The sequence below is a fragment of the Crinia signifera genome, chromosome 3 (assembly GCF_055691185.1).
Source record: "Crinia signifera chromosome 3, ASM5569118v1, whole genome shotgun sequence".
Taxonomy (NCBI): domain Eukaryota; kingdom Metazoa; phylum Chordata; class Amphibia; order Anura; family Myobatrachidae; genus Crinia; species Crinia signifera.
The window spans coordinates 235605036-235617241 of NC_139219.1; the positions used below are offsets into that span (position 1 = coordinate 235605036).

The following is a 12206-nucleotide window of genomic DNA, read 5'->3' on the forward strand; positions in this document are numbered from 1 at the left end:
TGTCTGATTTTGCAAGAGCTTCATTACTTAGGTTTTCAAAGAGAATCAGCTTCCCGCGTGTTCCAAGGAGTGTGCAATTATGCTTAACCATCCAGCAGTCTGACAGACAAATCAGGGATTGCCAGAAGTTTCTATTCAAGTGCATACTTTAAACCATGGGTCCTCAAACTGCGGCCCTCCAGATGTTGTGAAACTACAAATCCCAGCATGCCTTGCCACAGTTTTGCTATAAGGGAGTGTTAAAACTGTGGCAAGGCATGCTGGGATTTGTAGTTTCAGAACATCTGGAGGGCCGCAGTTTGAGGACCCATGCTTTAAACTGTTAAGCTTGCTGAAGGATTAATAATGGTAGATCTTGAGGACCAGTTTGCCCAGCTCTGCCCTAGACCAGTGATGGCTAACCTTGACACTCCAGCTGTTGAACTACACATCCCAGCATGCTCTGCATCAGTTTTAGCATTGACAAATAGTAAAACTGATGCAGGGCACGCTGGGATGTGTAGTTCAACAACAGCTGGAGTGTCAAGGTTAGCCATCACTGCCCTAGACTAACAGTTCCTATTTTCCAAACCACCTAGCAAGTGCACAGGTGTAGTCATTATGGACACATTTTTCAAACATGCCGATTTCATTCATGATGGACACATTCTACAGATCCACAGGTGGTCTGGAAAACATGGACTGTTGGTAGTTCCAGCTCCTTACATTAAGTTTTGAAATAGCCTGTAACATGCAATTAGCAGACTGGCTGGTGCTTTATCCACATCCACTTTATCTCTCTCCAAGTCTTAGCACAGACCCCTGGGGCTGTTTATTTGGCATGAATTTCTTTATTCCATTAATGGGACACCTCAGCATACAATGAAATGAATTTTGACTTTTCTTAAAGAAAGGGCAGTAAAACTAATAGGAAATGGGGTTCCTTCATCACTTGTTTACCATCAACCACACAAGATTAAATTTGGAAAGTCTTTGGAAATACCACTAGGCGCTTGACCCGACAAATTCTGTAAATCAGGCATATCCAAACTGTGGCCCTCCAGCTGTTGTCAAACTACACATACCAGCATGTCTTGACATTTGTCATTTGCCAGCCATAGCACACTTTCTACGTTAAGAAACTCTTTACGATCTTACAAAAAATTTCACAATGAAAAAGTTCTAAAGCTAGGAATGAACAAATGATTGTATGTTTGCCCTACATGTTTTGTTGGGAGTATGTTCTGCAATTAATATCAGCCATTAAAAGGGATATGGATCATTTGGTAAAGCGCAACGGAATCTGCTGTGCTATATAAGAAACTGTAAATAAATAAATTTGGTGTACAACATGGTGGTTGACGCGCTGAAAGGTCGACGTGCTGAAACACAAGCATTAGGTCTCGTCAGTGAAAACGTTGACGCGGACACTGAAAGGTAGCACCGCTTCCCCTCAGGACACGTCGGCTCCAAAAACAGTAAAAAAAAAAAAACATGTCGACCAAGACCCATGTTGACCATTATGCTGTAGACCAAATGACCGTATCCCCATTAAAAGTAGGTAGCACAACAATGGTATCTGGATCAAATACCCAAAATGTGCCCCCCTCCCTTTCTGAGTACTCTGGTATTAGACTCCATTGTGAACTACCAACAGACTGAAAGTTTCCAAACCTTGGTTCTTAAGGCACACTAAAGGTGTGTACACCCGGGGGCGATATTGGCTGAAATCGATGGGAATATGGTCGCTGAGCGACCATATTGCCAGTGATTTGGAGTGCTGCTGCTCCCCCCCACCCCGTGACGCTGCTCCCTCCTCCCTTCCAAGTGACTGCAGCAGCATGACACTGCCCCCACCCCTCCTCCCTTCCAAGCGAAAACAGTAGCGTCGCTGATGAAAAGGAGACACTGAGCAATAGGATTGCTGGCAATATATATCGCCAGCAATTATATCGCCTCGTGTGTACACACCATAACAGTCCTGGTTTTAGATGTTAGCCATACGTGAGCATATATGGCCTAATTAGTAACTCTTATTTCGATTGAAGCATCAGTGCTCAAGCATGGATATCCTTAAAACCTGAACAGATTGTATGCCTTGAACACAGAGGTTGGGAAACATAGCTCTTGAACTGAAGTACATATTTTAACCTGATATATTTTCATTGTTTGTATTCTATTTAGCGTTCAGTAAATAAAGATTTGGAGGGTAAATAATGTCTTGGGGCTATCTCTATCGGCATGGGCCTTTTGAAGGGAAACCTTAATGCAATGGCATACAAAGCAAGTTCATGGAGAAGGCCATTTATCATCTCAGCATATGGGTATTTCCATGAAAAGCAGATTTAAAAGAATATATCAATTAATACATCTAAGTATATAAACATTTCATTGGATCACAGGCTGTGAACCAGGTCTTAAATTCGTTGCCCTAGTTCAGTACTCTGTTTTTGAACAAAATATTCAAAAAGAACATAATATTTATTAAGCGCACACATTCCTCAGCACAGAGAGAATATTTGAACATTCACATCAGCCCCTGCCCCAGTGGAGCTTACAATCTATATACCCTACCACATCTACACGCACACTCATTCATTTATTCTAGGGATAATTTTTGTTAGGAGCCAAATAACCTGCCAGTATATTTTTGGAATGTTGGAGGAAACCCACGCAAGCACGTGGAAAATAAATAGGGCCATGGTGGGAATCAAACCCATGACTTTAGTGCTGTAAAGCAGTAAAGCTAACCAGTACTTTGTATTTTTTCATAACTAGGATACTTAAAACTTCTAGGAATAGGAGTTATCAGATATTTTTCTAGCATGCATCTTAAAAAAAGAGTTAAGGAGGAAGGCGATCTGAGGCTTTAGAGTTCTTGAGATACAATCCCCGCTATTATCTTAAAAAATGGCCTTCTTAAATGGAAAACCCTTTCATAAATACCATTCAATCTTTGAACATGCTAATCTTGTAGTAACATTGGTATGCCAAATGCTTTAGAGCAGTGATTCTAAACTTCAGCCTTCAAGTTTATCCAACATGTAATGTTTAAATCGCCTGTGCACTATTCGAGACCTCCAAAACACATGACACATTCATGGCACTTGATTTTTGGAGTATATAACCACTACTTTAGGTCTTGCAAGAACTCCCACTGGAAATGGAGACGCATCAAAAACTTCAGAAAAATAATGACTATAAACCTATAAAGTCTAAGACTTTAAATAAATTACTCTAGTTAAAAAAAAAAAAAAAAACATACCCAAGCCATTTTCATTAACAGATGCATTATCAGATTCTGTCATTCCATCCATTAGTGATGCATCTTCATCAGTCCTCCTCCTGCGTGATCGCCTGCGGCGGTTAGTACTATGGTGAGATTCACTTGCATCAGTATCAACTGTCTGATCGGACTCGGTGTTATCAAGCAAGCTGTATGGGTTACTGTCTGGATCTTTGAGCACTGAGAAAGACAGATGCGCAAGGTTAACAGTTTCTGTTTAAACAATCTGGTACAAAAAAGGGACAAGATAGTGTTGTCCAAAAAAACTACACATTGCTATGAGCCAACATGGTAGATTTTACTTCACAATGAGGATAGGCTACAGTGGGGATCGAAAGTTTGGGTACCCCAGGCAAAAATTAAAGGTACTTATGTAATATCTGGGCTCCCACTTTTCTTATGAGACCGCGTCCGCTCGCCACGCTTCGGGCACGGTGGCTCGCTGCGCTCGCCACACTATATAAAATCAACTCTGTGCGTAGTTGGATAGTAGGGGTATGAAAAAATGGGGTGCATTTAACATAGGAGCCCATATAATACATAAGTACCAAAATTAATTTTAACGTGCAAAAAGAAACCAAGGAAAGATGGAAAAATCTCCAAAAAGGCATCAAATTACAGATTAGACATTCATAAAACCCATCATTTACACTTTCAAAATAACAGAAAACAAAAAATGGCTTCTGCAAAAGTTTGGGCACCCTGCAGATTTAATACCTTGTACTGCCCCCTTTGGCAAGTATCACATCTTGTAAACGCTTTTTGTAGCCAGCCAAGAGTGTCTTTCAATTCTTGTTTGAGGTATCTTCGCCCATTTTTCCTTACAAAATTCTTCCAGTTCTTTGAGATTCCTGGGCTGTCTGACGCACTGCTCTTTTAAGGTCTATCAATAGATTTTCAATTATGTTGAGGTCAGAAGATTGTGAAGGCCATGGCAAAACCTTCAGTTTATGCCTCTTGATGTAATCCGTGGATTTTGAGGTGCTTAGGATGATTATCAATTTGTAGAAGACAGCCGCTCTTTAAACTTCAGCTTTTTCACAGATGGCATAAAGTTAGCGTCCAAAATTTTCTGGAATCTTATTGAATCCATTGTTCCTTCTACTCATGAAATGTTCCCTATGCCACTGGCTGCAATACACCTTCCAAAGCATGATTGATCCACCCCAATGCTTAACAGTTAGACAGAGGTTCTTTTCATTAAATTCTGTGCCCTTCCTTCAAACGTACCTTTGCTCATTCCGGCCAAAAAGTTCTATTTTAACCTCATCGGTCCACAGAACTTGATTCCAAAATGCATCAGGCTTGTCTATATGTTCATTTGCAAACTTCAAACGCTGATTTTTGTGGTGAGGACGTAGAAGAGGTTTTCTTCTGAGGACTCTTTCATGAAGACCATATTTGTACAAGTATCTCTTTATAGTGGAATAGTGTACCACAACTCCAGTGTCTGCCAGATCTTCCTGGAGGGATCGTGCAGGCAAACGTGGATTTTTACTTGCTTTTCTCACAATCCCGCTAGCTGTTCTGTCTGATATTTTTCTTGGTCTTCCAGATCTTGCTTTAACTTCCACTGTTCCTGATGACTGCCATTTCTTAATTACATTCCAAACAGAGGATATGGGCATCTGATAACACTTTTCTATCTTCTTATAGCCTTCTGCTTTGTGAGCGTCAACTATTCTCAGTTTCAGTGTTCTACACAACTGCTTAGAGGAACCCATGGTGCTGATTGTTGGGGCAAGGTCAGATGAGTCTGGGCTTTTAAAACCTTTGAGACTGACATCACCTGGTCTTTCCAGATGATAATTGAGAACAATCCATGACACTGCCAGGTCTCAGCTGTCCAAAGGAGGGGGTGCATGCTATAAACTCTGCAGGGTGCCCAAACTTTTCAGACGCCATTTTTTGTTTTCGGTTATTTTGAAAGTGTAAAAGATGGTAATAAAATCAAACTTTGACATGTTATAAGAATGTCTTATCTGTAATTTGATGCCCTTTTGGAAATTTTTCCATCTTTCCTTGGCTTTTTTTGCACATTAAAATGAATTTTTGCCTGGGGTGCCCAAACTTTCACTCCCCACTGTATATTTTAAGGGTAACAGTTGATCCTAAATACTAGTATTTGGACATAATGAGATATTTGATAAGTGACCATTTTAGATCTGTGTGCGAATGAGTCTCTGAATCCTTATAAGAGGTTCTACAATGTAACAGCTGTAGCTGGTTTCCAATACAAGTTCAGTTGTGATCTGTGTGCAGACTTATGCTATGAACACACGGTTAGATTCAGTGTAATTCTCAATTGGATTTGGACTAGTCAAAATCCAACTGAAAAAGGACATTGAATGAACAGCGTTAGCTGCATTCGATCGAAAGCAGAAATAAACTTGGCAAGCAAGTCTATTGGGCTTTGAACTGCCAGATCGAAAGCGGTTCCATGCTGCTCAATGAAACATCCCCCCCTCTCCCTTTCCACCCACGCGCCGTCCTCTTTCCCTCCTGGCCGATGCCATCACCCACCGGCCATTAAAATCAAATCGGTATCGATGGCCGCCAGGTTGGGCCGTGTATACAAGTCATGCAAATAGATATAAGTGTCACCTATCAAGTTAAAATCAGTGTCTCCCAGCTGCATTACATTGCAAATAGAATGCATCTTTTGCCAGAAGAAGCCTGGCACCAGGCATCGCACTGGGGGCATATTGAGGCTAGTTGCAAGGTGGACACATCCGTATACAATTATACAAACATCATGCACAATTAAACTAAATGAGGGCTTTATGTTGAGTGCTTCTTAGCATAAGTAGGCATGCAGTAATATACTGGCTATTTTCATATTTTATGTGCATGTTCCAAGTACTAAATCTTTTAAAGATGAAGATACATCAATATACCAGAACTAATAGAAGACTTGCCACCCCTAGATCCTCCACGTCCTCGACCAGCAGATCCACTACGACCTCTTCCCCCGGGGCGCCTTCGGCTGTCTCTCTGTTGGCGATTCTCTCGGTCATCTTCACCAGCCAGAGACCAGTCACTCAATTCATCTTTTCTTTCGGATTCAGTCTCAGATGGATTGGACAGTTCAGAGTTTGTACCTTTGTGAGGGGAGGGGAGAAATATTTGAGGAAAGCTCCCAAACACAACAAGTCAATGCAGAACCACAAGCTGGCCAACTGCTACTGTGGTCTTATGATGCCGCTGGTAACCAAATGGCATCAGCATGTTAACATAAAAAGTGAAAATAAACCCTGTACTTTCAGGCACCAATAAATTCTGTGGTTTAAGTGGAAAACCTATGTTGTCGTTACAAAACCATGGTACATTAGTCTCCTAGCAGTTTTTAAATTTAATTACATTTAGATAAGAAATGTAAAAACAAAAAAAAAACCTCATACCATAACCAGACGTATAATTTGGGCCCCTGCGGCCTCGACCCCTTCCACTATAGGACCTGCTTCCACGGACAGAGGAGGCAGTACTTTCATCAGTTGCATAACCCTTCTCCTTTTCTGTTCCTCTGCTTGAAGATGGTCTGAAGCCCATACCAATTTGCCGAAGTTGTTCATCTATCTGAAGTCTTTCCAGTCTTAACTGCTCTACCTCCTGAGATTGCAAATGGTATAAAGTATTATTTTCACTTACAGACTACCTTAAAAAATTACAAGAGTAAGTTTAAAAAAAAATATTCACTTACTTTTAGGTAAGCAATATGATATTCTAGGAGAACTTGGACATTTCCAATGCTCTCTTTTGTTCCCACAAAGACAAATGGAACCATACCCTGTCGAAATAAAATAGTGATAATCTCAGCCCATGTATCAACAACTGAATTTATGAGAAACAAAAGAAAAACAGAGTGCAATTAAAACAAATGCTTATCTGTCCCCAGGCGCAGACTCACATCTTCACGAGGTAACTTTGTTTCATTGTCCCCTTCAATCCTTACTCGTACTACTCCGGATTTATCTACAATTTCTTGGATGACTTTTCCATTTTTGCCAATAACTTTTCCTGCAAACAGAACATTATATGGAGACTCAAGTCTTTCGAATAGGATAGAATCTATGCAAAATTATTTGGTAGCTCATCAGTGTCCTTCATAACTCAACAGTACAGAAAGGACAGCTAGATATAAAAAAAAAAAAAAAAACCTTACCAACAAGGTTTCTGGGAACCTGAATGAAATCTTCCACAAACTCCAAATAACTCCGTGCCTTCTTGACTGCTTCTGCACTCTAAGAGAAACCATAATTTGGTTAGTTATATGTTCACATAAAGATGCGTCTTTATAAATCTAGCCTTTATGTGCCATGCAGCGTGAGATGCCTGGTATGAGTGAGCGGCCAGGTCCTGTGCAATTCTACTATTGTCGGGTGTTTGTAGAAAAATTTATTTTAGTTGCAACACAATGTAACTAGGATGCACATGGACACTTTGATCAATTTGATACATTATATGGTGTGACTGCAACAAAGATGTAGGAGGACATAGTTAACTGCTTGCACACAACACAAGACATGCAAATGCTATATCCCCATTAATTATCTTATACAGGATACGGTCGTATTGTCGACACAACTTAGGTCAACAGTCATTAGGTCTACAAGCTCGACAGGGTTATAGGTCGACATGGTTGAAGGTCGACAAATGCGTTAGAGCGACATAGGTTTTTTTCACTGTAAGTAACTAGCAAGTCTGGAAAATTCTCAAGATTACCGCTGGTTAGAGCTGGGCAGCGCCTCTGAGCTGATGGTTGAAATCAGCTTCAGCGCTGCCTGGCTCCCAGTTTCTCTCCCCATCGCCAGGCAGCCGCTGACAGTGTTCAGCGGCGCTGCACGGACTCTACACAGTGCGCGGTGTTTTTTTTTTAGGTAGTGCTTTCCCTATAAAAAAAGAAAAAAAAAAAAAAACTTGCCGAATGGGGAGCACTACCTTAAAAAAAAAAATAAAAAAAAAAAACCACTGAAGGGGTTAAAAAAAATAAAGTTTTAATGAAAGGATTCTACAAATATATTTCTACTACATTAGATAATCACATCCCTGTTAATGGGTAAGGGAGCCGGATGACTATCTGACGGTGGGGATTCAGACGGTCAGTATTCTAATAGTATCGGAATCCGGCTATTCAAATGCCCAACATTCATAATGCCGACTGACAGGGGAATCCTAAGAATCATTTTGTGGTAGCAACTCAAGAAATTAGAGAAATAATGAAAGGACGAACCTCTCCATAGATTCGAAATGTTCCACTATCTTCTTCTAATTCAATAGCGGTTATTCCTGGAACCTTTCTGGCTTGTTGAATGTTATTTCCGTGTGTACCGATTGCCAGGCCCATTAAATCTTCTCTAACAACAAACTCTTCATGAAATGCTGCTGCAAGTTGCTTTGTACACTAGAAAAAAGATATGTATATTAGACTGAGGCACTGTTTAAGACTGTTCTAATAAAACAGTACATGTAGGTATAAAATAAAATTGTTGCTTAAGCACAATACCAGTATTCCAAATTTATTCTAGAATTAAATATGCTTCATCAGTTAAAACATAAATGTGAACTAATACAGGTTGAGTCTCCCATATCCAAAATGCTTGGGAACAGATGTATTTTGGATGAATACATACACACCGAGCGATTTTCACAGGCGGTGATTCACTTTCCACAGTAGAAGACTGAAGAATGGTTCACTCGGCTGGAAAAACAGCCCATTGGATGGCGTCAGCTGGCAATGATGCGGGAGCGAGCACCCACACTAGGGAATTATGAGCTGAAAGTAGCTCAAAACACCAAAAGTGAGCTGCTTTCAGCTCAAAGTCACCTAGAGTTTACAGTCCTTTAGGGTTAGGCACTAACGGGGAGGTCAAAATGCAGAATGACTGCTGGGGGGGGGGGTTTAAGTGTAAGTATACTTTCCCAGACCGGGATTCCCGCCTGGATGTTGGCGTCTGCATTCTGGCCACCGCCATACTTACTGCCAGTCATCCGTATGTATACCATTTTGGATTTCAGTTTTTATTTTCAAATATAATTTGCATCGCTTGTCCAAACAATACATGCATTTAGATTTCATCATGGGATGTCAGCTGCCCGCCCACTTCCTCCTGAGGGTGGACGCATATCTAAGTGACCCGAGAGTCACTTTAGATATGAGTGGACTTCGCCATCGGTGGGGGTTCCTCAAAGCAACACCCTAAGGGTAGGGACGTGCCCAAGCTGCGCTAATAACTCCTTGCCCGAAGGCAGAGTCTTGAGGAAGCAAAAGTATGCATAACAAGGCAAACACATATGAGCAGACTACCCTAGCACCACTTCGAACAGTCCACGTGAGTCACTCAAAGGCTGAGTGGCAGAAGCTCTCAACCCAGCTGGAACTGGGAGAAAAACAAGTTTATATAAACCTGCCAACCAAAGCCAGCAAGCAATAGGTCAGTGGCAGGCCAAATATACCTTTGGAACACACAGAACAAAGAGGGCAGCCACCTTACGCAATGCCCCGGTACTTAAGGCAAAGTTTTGGTATGAATCCGCACATATCATATGGGTATGTTGTAATTTCAAAACCAACATGATTATCATCACAGGATGATCTCTAGAGTGGCCTGTTGGTGGTTTCAACAAGTTTCAGAGAACTTAACTAGAAGAGGGGGTCTTGCGGTAAGGTGCAAGAAAAAACTGATTTAAGTCTTACCTGGGGCACACTTTAATTTGATGTGTTTGGTATTATTACATTATTTTAAAACTTAACTTTTAATTATTTTATTCTTAAAAGGAGAGGTGACTTGTCACTTTTTTGGGAAATTGAAATAGTGTCTGTATCCCAAATCAAATAACTGTCTGCAAACAATAATTATGATGCAGGTATGAATCAATCACATATATCTATCTGCACCTTTATGTCAGGATGCAAATAAACAATTAAATCATGAAACACAGGAAAACAATTCTAAAAACAAATTTTTCTCCATTAGCGAAGATTTTGTAAGCATATGTCAGAAGTTCACAGGAGGGAGCCCTTTGAGGTTTATCTCAATCTAAAACCCCTTTGCATTGTTATACATAATTTTCATATCAGGCAATTCCTGCTTGCTTCCCACGTCTATGTAAATACCCGGCTGCTTGTAATAAAGAAATAAATGGTAGGAGCTGAGATTCATGTGTTTTTGTGTCACTGCTTCCCTCCTCTGCTTTCTAGCATCTTAAACCTGTATCAAATGCTAGATGCCCCGGTACACCTGACATGTATGTGGACTATACAAGCCTAAGAAAGACCACTCTCTTAGAGGATACAGACCCCTGAGGTGGTCAGAACAACAAGCACTTATGCTGATGTGAAATCCACACCACAGGGAAGGTAACCCTACTGGAGGACGGCTCTATCCAGGTGAACAACCAAAGATGGAAGAGCGACAGGAAAGAGCATACAAAGCAGAGACTCACCTAGCGAAGGCTATAATCTTCCCCTAAGCAAGGAATAAGCACAAAAGTTCAAAAAGGTGAACGCCAGAAGCATCCAACAGCCCAAGGAAAGACCCCCTGGGGCCACATAGGGTACAAAATGTGGCCAACTGAAACGTCACCAGAAAGAACCTATTTACAGTAGGTAATCAAGGCAAACCTATTGGAAAAATGATCAGCAAAGCAGAAAACTGGGACTTTCAGGGAAGAAAACCCCAAACCCGTTTTAAGCCATTACTGCAGGCACAACCACAACCAGAAAAGGTGGGGAGTCATGGAGTTAAAATGTCCAGGGGAGCCCCAGGAAAAGTACCCCCCCCCTCCAAAACTTGTACTACCCCCCAGCCACAGAAAGCCAACAGTCTATGATCTTAGAATGAAGGGAACCTGTACATCAGGCAGGAGGCCCCCCAGACTGATAGGCCCTGCAAGGGAACCCTGTAATTGTGGCAAGATGCCCTAACCATTTCTGGTATAAGCTAAACTAGTACCGGTATACCCTCTGGAATATGTCAAGGGACTCACAAAATCCACCTTCAAATTGAAGACTCCTGTTTGGAAGATGTCCGATAAGACTTAAAAGCCAATCTACAGCCTGAAGACCCCCCCTCTCAACTTTAACAAGATGATAGCTAAGTGGCAGTACGTCTCTGAAACATCAGGGGAAAGGTGACCACTCTCAAGAGATGCAAAGACGATCCTACGGAGACAACATTTTAACGGACATGGGAGCCAGGCAAGAGTTTGTGGGTTTGTCTAACATCACCCCCTGCAATGGACCTGAGTGGAACCACCACCTCAATGGCATGTCAAGGGTTGAGGCAATAACCCTTTTCATAACCCACTATCCTCCCCTTTGGGGGAGAGGAATCCGAGCCATCTAGCAGTGTTTCTATAACGGAAATACACAGATGTACAGACTCTGGCCCGTAGGACAGGAAATTCTGTAAGCAGGACAGGGGAGCCTTGTGTCTGCCGTCTGGGAAGAAACTCCCAGGATAGCAGAAAGTTCCCTGACAGTCTGCGCTGCACTATCAATGATCTGTCTTGAGTTCCCTGAGCCCTTCTCCGGACTGTACCATAATAAGCAGGACATCCAACCACCCTTAACTTGGATACCCTGCCGACTAAGATCGGCCCTTATGATTACCAAGATATATTAATTAGTAGCTGCGTATCCAAAATCTAGTCAATCTAGTCAAAGCATATAGCATTTCATAGTTTGAACCAAAGAACAGGCTGGCATATCAACCTTGAATGTGTAATCTTCCTTAGACCACTGAGAGAACTGAAAATCTATGATACAGTGTCCCACCATTCAGTTGAAATCCTCCAAGGATGACCTCCCGATGTGGAGTCCCCAAGTGCAGCTGCCCTCTCACTGAGAAAAACTTGTCTGAGGGCTTAGAACTCATTCCCCCGGATGACCAGGACCACTCACTATCTGGCCTGAAGGGTTCAGAGAACTGCATTTCAGATT

The 12206-nt window shown here is 41.6% G+C and overlaps 1 protein-coding gene across 2 annotated transcripts in view; it reads right to left on the minus strand.

The window, feature by feature from the left end:
- The window catches only part of FXR1 (FMR1 autosomal homolog 1), a 56180-nt gene that overhangs the window by 3555 nt on the left and 40419 nt on the right, over nt 1-12206 (minus strand). For both annotated transcript variants that reach the window (XM_083177689.1, XM_083177688.1), the window contains exons 8-14: nt 8496-8666; nt 7428-7506; nt 7173-7282; nt 6966-7052; nt 6667-6874; nt 6163-6366; nt 3245-3445 (exon numbers count right to left, since the gene is read on the minus strand). In XM_083177689.1, coding sequence (XP_083033815.1) covers nt 3245-3445; nt 6163-6366; nt 6667-6874; nt 6966-7052; nt 7173-7282; nt 7428-7506; nt 8496-8666 — 1060 coding nt within the window. The remainder of the gene's footprint in view (nt 1-3244; nt 3446-6162; nt 6367-6666; nt 6875-6965; nt 7053-7172; nt 7283-7427; nt 7507-8495; nt 8667-12206) is intronic.